Source organism: Nyctereutes procyonoides, unplaced genomic scaffold, assembly GCF_905146905.1.
Source record: "Nyctereutes procyonoides isolate TBG_1078 unplaced genomic scaffold, NYPRO_anot_genome, whole genome shotgun sequence".
Taxonomy (NCBI): domain Eukaryota; kingdom Metazoa; phylum Chordata; class Mammalia; order Carnivora; family Canidae; genus Nyctereutes; species Nyctereutes procyonoides.
The window spans coordinates 7669616-7681859 of NW_026575160.1; the positions used below are offsets into that span (position 1 = coordinate 7669616).

The 12244-nt window shown below is 33.6% G+C and overlaps 1 protein-coding gene across 2 annotated transcripts in view; it reads right to left on the reverse strand.

Annotated features, from left to right (window-relative positions):
• Positions 1–4516: 4516 nt before the first annotated feature.
• The window catches only part of TMEM196 (transmembrane protein 196), a 48034-nt gene continuing 40306 nt past the window's right edge, over positions 4517–12244 (reverse strand). For both annotated transcript variants that reach the window (XM_055314883.1, XM_055314882.1), the window contains exons 2-4: positions 11526–11582; positions 8468–8722; positions 4517–4576 (exon numbers count right to left, since the gene is read on the reverse strand). In XM_055314883.1, the coding sequence (XP_055170858.1) occupies positions 4517–4576; positions 8468–8722; positions 11526–11582 (372 nt within the window). The remainder of the gene's footprint in view (positions 4577–8467; positions 8723–11525; positions 11583–12244) is intronic.

Here is a 12244-nt window from a genome sequence, read left to right on the forward strand (position 1 = left end):
GCCTATAACTAGTTAATGCATACAATATTGAACTATTAAAATATTGAATCAATTTGTTTAGATCTAGAGTTTGACTTTTTACAATATATTTCTTGGGAAATACATTCCTAATAAAGGCTTTTGTATTCAGTAAATATTTTTCCTGCCAATAGGAGTAAAAAAACAAAACCAACAAGTACCAAAAAACTTTAGTGTAATTTTACGAGGCATCCATATTTCAAGCAATTTCTGAATTGGTTTCCTCTTCTCTGAGTAACTCACAACCTGTGATTTATGGTTTTGGAATAATTGAATTTCTTGGCTGTCACACACTTTGAGTAAGAAATATTACATAAGTTTCCAGAAAAAAAATGATTTAAGGAAGACAAGAGTGAAGTGATGCCAAGTTCTAAAACTTTATTTGGAAACTGTGTTCTAACCAAATGGTACTAAAGATGCTCAATCTAAATTTCTGAAACATGTTTGCTAAATAATCTTTGAAAATGTAGCCTTGGACATACAGTTTCTAACCATGCCATGCTTGAGCTCAAGTCAGTGAAAAAAGTGGAGGGCCGCATATTGTTCTCACCTTCCCAAGCATAAGAAATGCAGAGTTTTTCATTGATGCATGGTAATAGGCTGAGTAAATTTCTTCAAAAATAGAAGTTACAGAACATCTCATTTTACCTGTCAAACATAAAATATTTAGTTATTTAGTGGAATGTTTCTGTGAACAGAATTTTTTAAACATGAAACCTCTAGCAACTTTTCGACTTTATTATGGATTTGGCCTACACTGCATTTTTGCTAGTTTTTCCTAGTCCATGGATTTAACTGGTCCATCAACTTTAAATTCCATAGAGAGTTTATTAATTTTTTTCACGTATTTTATTATAATGATAATTGGTTGACTAAGGGTTAAGGACAGTTTTCCTCTCTGTGGTTTTGACTAGCATTGTCTGATAGGATGTTCTGAGGTGATGTTGTCCATATGTGGCTATTCAGCACTTGGAATGTGGCTAGCTCAGTTCAACTGAGAAACTGAATATTTAATATTGTTTTGATTAATTTATATATATATGTTTAACCACACATGGTTAGGTTAGTGGCTACTGTATCAGATAATATAGGTAGATCTTAGAACAGTGAGTTTATGACCCTGAGCAATTCAAGTCTACATTTGTAAAAAACATTAAAATTGGCCGGTCTGGATTGTGTTCAAGGGTTATTCTCAGTGGTTCTAGGTTAGGAATCAATACTTACCTGCCAAAAAGGTGAAATTTTGTTAGGACACTTCTGTTTGCTATGCCTGCAGTATCTTCCTGACATTTAGTACATGGGGGATCAAAGATGCTTAATGGCCTAAGATGCATAGGACAGTCTGCACAATGAATTACTGTCCACCCCAAATGCCAGTAACAATTATTTGACAAATATAAGGACAGCAGAGTTCTCTGAATATTGTGGTTTCATCTGTGAGATCTCCCACAACTTCAGTCCTATCTATCGCTAAATCCGTCTCCTATAAAGTGTATCTTATGAATGCCTGCCTCCATGGGACCTCACTTTCTCACATTCATTTTGTCCTGCATCATCAACCACTCCCTCTCTACATTTGAACACACTTTAATCTCTTCTATCTCAGAAAAACCCCTTTCTGAATTCCATATCCTCTAGCTGGTACTCTCTCTGTCTCTTCACTCACAACATCCTGTCCCCTGCCAATCTCAGAACCTAGCAGGAGAAATTATTTTTTTTTGTATCATGATGAAAAGAGAGGTCACACCATATGTAGTTTCAAAGCACACCATTTTATTATATAGACATATCAATAGAGTCATCATACCATGTTCCACTTCTAAACAATTGTATATGTGTTTGTGTGTGCACACACATATACATATGTTTAAAAATTTCAAAGCAGAGTCCACTTTTATTCTTTTATGCTTATTATAACTTTACCTTTGTGTAGCTAGTCTTTACAGCACACCACCACACTAGTTTCACATATTTTTTACTAATTTACTTTCCTCCAAAGGTAGGCTCATACTAAAAGTGTAAAGTAGTCACTTAAAATATTCTAATTCATAGTTTGATTTATTGTGAAAAATAAGTTTTCAAGTACTTGAACAATGTCTTCCAACTTCCCCTACTTATCTCAGAAAGAATCACTATACATCCTAAATAAATCCCTCTAAATAACTGAGCCCTGAAAATATTGGGTTAAAAGAACTACATTTAAAGATATATCTATACCTGGTTATATACACTGTAGACTATTTGGATAATTGTAATGGTTGCATCTCTTCTTAACTCTATATCAAAGCAGTGATATGCCTACTTTTGTCCTTTGATGGGTGATTTCATAAATTATTTCAAAAGGCATTAAAACATATTACTGATGTACTAGAACTCTGTATTATACAAATATGTCTACAAAGAAACACCACCTAAAATCAGAGTCAGTGGTTATCCCTTCAGTACAAAACTACATCCTTGCATAAACTCAGTAGAGTCATATATATACACAAAATGTCTGCTTGTATAGTTTAGATTTTCAGTGATAAAGATTATGTCTGTTTGTGGCATCAAAAGAACTGTGATAATGCTGATTCACTATCTGAGGTTGCATTTATGGGCAACTTCTGTAATCTGGATAATGAAGTTTTTCATATGAGTTAGGAGACTTCAAATGCTACACCAAACAACCATAGTCCAGCTATTTCTTTTGACTATATATGGCTAGAATTTTTTTATGAGTTGACTTATATAGGTATGATCATGTTGCTTTAAAACTTGAAGAACTTCAGATTTCTGTTAACTAGAATTATTATTTTGTTATCACAATTAAAACCCATATTTTGTTTCTAAATTATAACATGTTCTCCTCCTGAATATTAAAGGTTGAATCTACCTGTCGTTCAATAAGTAACTCATAAAAATGACTCAAAAATAGATAAGCCTTAGGGAAAAATAAAAGCATACAATACAGTGAGAATTACATATTTTAAAATATTAGATTTCTTTATCTGTTACCAGAGGTTGTGTTCTCATAAATATTTTAAAAGACCATGCTATTTTCTTGCCTATTCATAATGTCATGGATTGCTATTTTAACATTTCATTATGGAAGAGAAGGATTGAATCTAGCTATATAAATGTAAGCCTATGTTTTGTATTTCCTTCTACAAAAAAAACTCTTTTAGATTCTTTGGGTATATATATTTATTCTTAAAAGTGGTCTTTTTGTATTATTTCATGTAAATTAAAATTTTTAAATTTTAAATTAAATTCTAGCAAAATGAATTGTAACTTTAACTTTGGGACATACATCATTTGTCCTTTTATATAATTTAATTGGGTTGTAAAGTGTTTGAAATGTAAGTATCATGAATAATCACAAGTCATGATGTCTATTTTTAAAAATGTGTAAGCATGTGATTTAAAGTTATGTTTATAAATCAGTATTAATCATTGTTATTACATAAATACCGTAATAGTAAAATAGTCAAATAAGTAATCTATCTTTATACTACACTATTCAGATCACTCAATTCCATAAATATCAGTCACAATGATATTTACACACAGCATATATAATAAAAAGAATAAAAATGAACAAATTTAGTAGAAATCAAACATGTGATTTTGTGGGCATAGAAAAGCCTTGAAAAAATGCTTTCCCAACTCTTTGGGAATAGAATTTTAGTAATACCCCAAAAGCATTACAATTTCTTTTCAACTACCTATTTACATTCATGAATGCTATAAATATATGCTGTATATATTTTCTATATTTACAGTCTATATACACACATACACACATACACACATATTTTATTCTTAGGCTCATTCATAAACATGCAGATCAATCTGCACGATATAATCAAAACATATTTATTTTCCTTAAATTATATTCATTTATAACTTTTCACCCTTGTGCAAAAATGCAAAAATATGATACAGATTATTATTGTCTCTCTAAAAAAATTTCTTTTTTATATGTCAGGGTTTTTGTCATTTACAAATAAATTATGAAATATAGTTCATTCACAAATTGGAAATAATTATGTTTTTACAACAAGGCATTACTGAGGTCTTGAATTGTGGTATTCTTGAAGCCATTGTCTTTAAAAACAAAGACATTGATAAGTTATTGTTATTCTTGATATTCGCACTTTTGATTATTTATATGAAATATGTCATTACAAATCTAATACTCATGCTAGTGAAATACTGTGTTTATAGAATATGAGTCTTTCTGTTTATTCCTTTTTTTTTTCCTGAAAAGTCTTTAGAGTAATCTAGAAAGCCTGTTCAAATTACTGCACCAGAACATTTCAGGAAAGTTCTCACCCAATATAAAAAGCTGAAGAAATAAGTGAGGCAAAACTGAGGGAGAATGTATATATTGGGTGCTCACAAGAGATAATAGCAAATGCAAGAACTGTTTTAATTTTATCCCCTAGTCCTTTGGTATTTCTTTTCCTCATGAAAATCCTAAAAAAAAAAAATGTACGGTTCTTTAAAATACTGATTATACTCTTCCATTAAATATCAGTTGTGGTCCTCCATTGCTCATGTTGTCTGTCATTTCCTGTTAGGAAAATAAGATGAATTAGTTAAAATTTACTTCCAGAGTAAGATATTGACTTGGTTAATGGGTTTGCAAAACATAAACTTCAAGCTACTGAAAAACTTGCTGAGTTTTGGGGAAGGACGAGGATTGATACTGTTGTTGCATTTGAGAAAATGAAATTTCATGGCATCTTGGAGCACATGAAAATGCTGAAATGACAGTCTGCGAGACCAAAGTCTTCTGCACATAAAAATAGTTCAATCTGTGCCTAGTCCCCTGAGTCTCCCCTTTTATTTCTCAACTTTATTTTGGAAAGACCTCACCTAGAAAGAAGAAGATGGTTAAATGCCTACATTTCCCCCCCTTGCATTGGCTGCTCTGCTGAGCATATCAACAAAGTGCCAACATATTCTGGGGGTTACCTCATTCTACAGAAAAATGTGTAGCCTTTTTGCAAAGAACTGAAATAGGCCCACTGCTTACATGTAACAGTGGATCACAAATAAATCAGGGTGGGAAAGATTGGTTTTCATGACACTATCACTCATACAGTAAAAAACCCAACCCAACCAAACAAATAAAAGCTCTTGATATGTTTCTTAAGGATCAATTACTAGGATATTAATAAGGAAAACTACATGGAAAGCAAATGAAAACTTAGAAAGGATGAACTGATAGAAGTTTCATTTGCAATTTTAGAAAATGTTAATTTAAGAAAAATTTAGATGTTTTGAATTCATATATTTTATTGAACGTTAAATTCCTCCCTAAACATTAAAGGGTAATGAGATGTGAAGCCCATTCACATTTATAATGGTCAGTACACCATATTATAAATAATATTTAGGCAAAAATATCTAAAAATCTTTCATCCTTGAACAAGCCTATTTGCAAAAGTGGTAAAGAAAATTCAAATCAAAATTATTGCTCATTTATCTCAAGCCTATCAGTTTATATTTGATTTCTGTTTGGGAGAATTAGGAATGTTTGCTTTTGTAAACTTTAGAAATTCTTCCAAATATTTATTTGAAAAATGAAAAGGTATCCATGTCTTATTTTGACTATCTTCTCTTTGAAAATTCAATATAGGAGATAAAATAGAATAAAGATGCTTGCTCCTTGTTTTGGCTGGTTTGGAAAGTTCCTTAGAAGGAGGATCCATGAGGGACTGGAAGGTAAAAATTGGCCTGGTCACTGAGCTTTGTTTTTGAAAACATTATTGTCTTTTGAAAGTTGTGGAAATTCTTCCAAGGAAATTCTGAGAAAGGAGACTATTTGCACTGGAGACTTGTTCTCCTTTCACATCAAGATCTGTCTTTCCAGGCAAAGAGCTTGCCCCTTCTAGGCCCTAGGGAGTTATCTCACAACCTGAGTATCCATTATATCTCCCCAGTAAGATGCCAAGGAATTACAAGAAAAAGCCTAGAAACTCAAACTCCTTTAGTGTAAAAACTCTGACAGAAGGCGAAGGTCCTTTGGCACCAGCTGCCTGTTTCTATGGCCCAGCAATGGCTCAGTGACTGGCTCTGCTAGACATCCACATGGCAAAAGTGTAGAAACATAGTAGGGTTGTCAGGCTGAGGTTAAGTTTATAGGTAAGAAACCTGATTTGAGGTTTCATTCAAGAACTCACTGTGGGTGGCAAGATAAATAGAAACAATTCTTCAAAAATGATTTTTAACAAAATTACTCATATAGCTTTTCTATTCTTCATACTAGTGCAAAAACAATTTTCTAGTGAATTTATAGAAGTAAGATTCTTAGGTGCTTGTTCTTCTCCTAAAATAAATTCGCATCAAAAATTAGCTTAAAAACCATAAAAATTAATGTATAATATTTTATCATAGGATTAAGAAAAAAAATCCAGTTTTTAAAAATCTTACAAAGAAAAGCATTTTATTAGCTAAATTCACACTACTATGGATACAGCAAAATCATAGGAGAAAACACAAAAATTAGATTTTAAATGTATTAGAATTTTCAGTTTATTTGCAAATAGGCATGTCTAATTTACATAAAGAATATTCTCTAAATTTACACAGGACCAAATGTGACTATTTGCAAGTGGGTATACTTTCTGCCATTGGCCCATAGTATCAGTGTGACTTTCTACATTTTCAATTATATTGTATAGCCAAAGTGAGAGTGGAGACTATTTTTAGCAATCCAAAATATAATAAATAAATTTGAAATTTATCACATAAGATAATCTTATAAAAAGATGGCTTTCATAAAGCATTTTTACTGTATTAGTGTCAAACTTAATGTTGTCTGCTCATGCAATTTTGGCACAAGGAAGATACAGTCTGTCTTTATCAGACACACCTATTATTAAAAACAAAACTCTGGTCTGTGAATGATGGTATTGAGTCAGAATCATGATATAGCAGAAAATAAAGGAGTCATGAATCATCCAAACAGAAATGTGTTTGGATGTTTATAGGAGGTTGAATATTTTAAATACTCAACCAACTTTCAAGCTGCAAGACTCTGCCATGTAGGTTGATGTTGGTCCTCAAAAGCAGTTCTCATGAAAGTGCTACTTTGAGGAACAACAAACATCACAGCATCAGTCCAGACTGATCTGCTGACATCATGGCTTCCTACAAGAGGCATTGCTTCCTGCAGTGACATTACAACATGGTAACTCCCTAGAAATCAGCGTACCTTGTAGGTAACTCTGGTGTCGGGGGCACCACCGGGCAGCTGGGCAAGTCGGTAATTTCAATAGCCCTCAATCTCTAATATAAATATAACAATCATATAATAAATATTGCACAAACATATACACAAAAAAACTAAATCACAATAGTATAAAAATAGAGCACAAAAGAGTCACTATCCAAATACGTAATGGTAATCTATTTTTAACAACCCATTTCTTTAAATTACCAGTCCTGCTAATTGTGCTATAAAACTTTTTTTTGAAGAACATGTGTACATCTGTTTCACATTGCTTTTTTCATGGAACAATTTAAGAATATCTATTCTCTTTATTTGAATGTATTGATTGCATACAAAATGGAAACATAAAACTATAGAATAAATATTTTTGCTTCAAAAGAACATTATAAAGAAATATGCAGTTGTAACTCTTGCTACTCTGTCTTCTATCTTGTGGTTATGCAGTTTTATTTCCATGGTATCAAGTGAAATATCATGTGGTCATTATCTTAGCTGGTTTATTTTACAGATGTTTTATCTTTTCCTTCATAGATCCAGTAACAGGAACTGAATTAAGAAATACGTACAAAATGTAATAGAAACACAGCTCACTATATCATTTGTCCTCCAAGCAATAAATGTTACTCCCTGTTTGAATGAGTTTCATGACACAATTATGCAAGAATACTATTTAAAATATAGGCAAAGCTACCCAAATATGCCTGAAGTTTAGATGAGAATTTAATGAAGCCTTATGTGGATTGTACTATCTGCACTGTTAGGCAAGGCTTTTTGCTGTCTTATTAAAAGGTCCTTTTATGCTTCCAAATCTAATTTACATAATCAAATGCATCTACTTACAAGCACAAGAGGTGAGCTAGAAAGGAGAATTCATCAGATTTCTAAAACTGGCATTATTGAGTTGAGAGAGTATTTAGTTTATATGTTTTTCCTCAGCATAATACATAAAAATCCATATTTATAAGGTATTCAATATTTTATGAAATGCTATTTTAGGAATGGTGTTTTTGTATAGTTAGAGAGCTATGAAATTGTTGAAAATAGGTGTACCCAAAATAGCAGAGAAAAAAATAATAAAGAATTATATTCTTAGCCCAATAGGGCCCAACTTTTATAAAACTCAATTCCTCAAGTTCTCGCCTAGAGCTGCAAGTTGATTGACCATGATTTGACTGCAGTCTTCACCACATGCTAGCAGTGAGCGAAAAAAGGTATAAAACTCACTTTTTCAGCCATTTCATGAGAGTGGTGCAGCGAATGCTCCCTTTCTGAGAACATCCTCCTCTGTTCGTAGCTGGCTAGTCGACAAGTGAGCCAGGAAGACAGGGTGCAACCACCGATCCCAATGCATGCAAGGGACATGGAGGCGAGATGCAGAGGGTAGAGAGAAGAGGTCTTCTTTGTCACTGCCCGAAGAAACTGAAAATTCAGGATGCCCCCAATGAGTCCACAGATGCAACAGGCAGAAAAAAGGATCATCTGATAAAAAAAAAAGGAAGGGAATGTCAAAGTTGAGGAAGCAAAGCTGACCAGAACATAGTGCGCTGTCCTGTGGCACCTCTAGGATGGCAGAGCTATATTAAAGAGAAGCGGCTTTGGGTGCTTCCTGGAGGACAGGAGCTATCCTTTCTGTGTTTCTGTGCAATCTGACTCAATGGTGAGAGAGCCGACCACAGTGTTTCAGAATTAATAATTGACTGTATGAAGGCCAGGGATAGATCTTTCAAAAATCCTAAAATAAGCAAAATTTATCTTCAAGGTAGATTCAGATTTCAATAATATTTACTCACTAGCTATCATGCGCTTACTACACTAGGAGCTTGAACACATAGCTCAATTAACCCAACCAGCAAACCTCAGAGAGAAGTTATAATATACATTTTGGACAATGAACAGTGAGCAGGTAAACACTCAAGTTGAGGGACTGAATCCAGATTTTCTGACTCTAAATCCAGTTTCACTATGTTAATGCTCCTATCACATGTCTTCTCATTGAACTATCACGAGTTCCACCAAACTTCCGATCTTTATATTTCTCTAGCTAAGTGAGCTTGGGGAATCTGGTTACTTCTCTTTTTCATACCTAGGAGTTTGTGTATCTAGTTCCCCAAAGGAGAATTTAGGGATTCCTTGTGAGCTGGCCCATTCTATTACAATTTTTCTTTTGTTACTCTGTAGCACCACAATGAAGAATACACAATAGACATTACAAAAATACAGAATGGTTGGTTTGGGGAAACACAGGATGTGCCTTTGCTTTTGATCCAATTATTGGTTTGATTTGGATCTCTGTTAAGAGACCGTGAGTGTTTAATTCTACCTAAATATTATAAATTTAACTGAATATTACAAAAGCTTTAATGATTTTATTTTGTATTTGCATTTAGTCTAAATTCCCCTGGGGGCTTTCCTTATATTTTATAGTGTGATACTAATTTAATTATCTACACCTATTTCCATTTTTCTCCTGAACATGGTCTCCACTCCAGTTCTCTCTCTTTGCCAATCCTACAGCTTTTTCATTCCCATATCAATGATATTTTCCATTTCCTGGAAATGATTTTGCTTCTTTCATGGACTCCTAGACAGAAGGCCCAAAGGGAGTCCTAACTTCTTCAGAAAGCTTTCCTGGATTTGATTGTCTCCTTTGGCATAATTCCATAGGGAAAACAGCTGTAAAACTCAATTTAGCATTTAATTTTACATTATCAGGAACTATTTGCTGTAGACAGTTGAGTTTAACAAGCATTTATTGAGCACCTAGCATCTGTTAGGCCCTGAGCAAGGCAGCTGTTGGCATAATATTTGCAGGTGGGATATTGAAGGTAATTAGGTCAGGAAAGTAGAGTCCTCATAAATGGGGTCAGTGCCTTTTTGAAAGATTCTAGAGAGTTCTCATTCCCCTTTGCCACATGAAGACATAATCAAACATTTGCAACCTGGAGGAGAACCTTACCAGAACCCAATCACACTAATCTGGGCCCAGCCTCTATCACTGTGAGTAATACATTTCTGTTGTTTATAAGTCACCCAGTCTATGGTATTTGTTATAACAGCCCAGATAGATGAAGACATCTCCCCTCTCTTCCTTTCCCCCTCACTGATTCCCTTTCTCCTCTCTCTCCCTCCCTATTTTCTTCTCCCTCCCTCATTCTTTCTATCTTGACTTCTCTTTCTTCTCTCTCTTTCTCTCTCTCTCTCTCTCTCTCTCTCTCTATCTTTCTTTCTTCTAAGTGCCAAGAAATTGTTATTATACAGCCATAAAGACTCTGGTAAAATAAAAGTAGGGAGAGAATGAAGGCCATGTCTAAAAAGTGATGGAAGATTCATAGATGCAAATTACAAGCCTCCAGAAATTTGTATCTAATGGTTTCCTTTTATGTAACTTTAAAAAAGTACATCTCACATGTCTAAAGCAATGGGTGCTTCATTTTTTTGTCACAATAGGTATTCTTACAAAAAAAGATATAATTTCAGAAAAAAGTAGTTAAACAGAAATAATTCTCCCATCCCTGCCCTCCTCAGATAACTGGCCTCCCCCTGGAAAGCTCTTTTTAGACTCAAAAACCACATTCTAGGGTCCAAGTGTAGTATTAATTTTGTCAACTTATAAAGATCTATGATCTTTCCTTTTACACAGAACAAAATAATGTTTTTTCCTTCTTTTGAACTCTCAAAAAAATGGAGTTCTCCTCCAGCCATTATCAGAGGTAACAGGGAGCATGTTCCATACACTGGAAACCCATGATAGTACTGTAAAACATCTGAAAACACTTAAGTTTGCATTCACAGTAATAAAATAAAATTAAATAAAAAATCATTGGGAATTAACTGTAACTATAACAACACAGCTGTTTTGCTGCATTGCAAAATTGACTTCACAGTCAAAGCCAGTAATCCATAGGCCAAGTTCCACATTTAAACAGTTAAATTTCCCATGAACTTAAGCCATGTATTTTTTAGCTTACTGAAGGATTCATGTGAGTGTCTGGGCGTCTTTAAACTGGAAAAGTGGAGACTGTCAACCACAGCAGTCATTATGAGTTGCATATTCATGCATTTAAAGAGTATATCAAAGCTTTTCTTTCTTTTTCTTTTGTCATGGTCTCTAATAATCTTGATTTTTTTTTTAGATGAAAAAGCCAGTATTTATTTGTCGGTCCTCTTTTCATCCTTAATGAGTAACATTCTCTATGTGAAAGTTGGCTTGTCATCATTTCCATTTTCATGTTCCTACATTTCAAATGCTTCAATGCAAAATATAAACAAGACAGAAACTTACGACAAGTCCAGATTTTTTTTTGGCGCACAATATTCCACACATGCCACAAAGAAGAAACTGAAAGGGAAAAGAGTAAAAATTATTCCATATTCAAAGATAAGAAAACTGCTAGTTTTTAGCTTGTAGCTCACTCATGACACTTGCTCCAGGGAAGCTTGAAAATTTTATATTCCCATCAAAAGCCGGAAAGAAAAATACCTCATTCTAGAGTAGTAAGAAATAAAAATGCTAACTCTAGTGAAAATTTGTTCTTTGCAAGGTTGATATAGGTAATTGTGGTACTTAAGCAAAACCTGAGTCAGTTTTATGCCAGGCAAATTATGAAGTAAATAAATTTAGAGTTTTATTCCGCCTATTTTCTTTCACTGTCTTTTTATCCCTTTCTACTTTCTTAAGGAGAGAAGTAGTGTGATACATTCATTCAGAATTGACTTTTAAGCAATTAGAAATCAGTGGGCTTTACTACAGGTAGTGAATCTCATGTAAACAAAAAGATAAGGCTGAAAGGGAGGTGTTCTTTAGAGACATTCTTTGTACCTCTCAAACTATGTCAGGTAAAATGGTGACATCTTCATTCTCCCAGAAATATGGTCCTTGTAGATACGTTGGAAGAACTCAAGGAAATGAAGCTATTAATGGCATGTCATTTCTTGTAAATAAGCACTTTGGTGACAAAATTGCTTTGCAAAGCAGATGCATCAAAAAGTCTACCAATGATG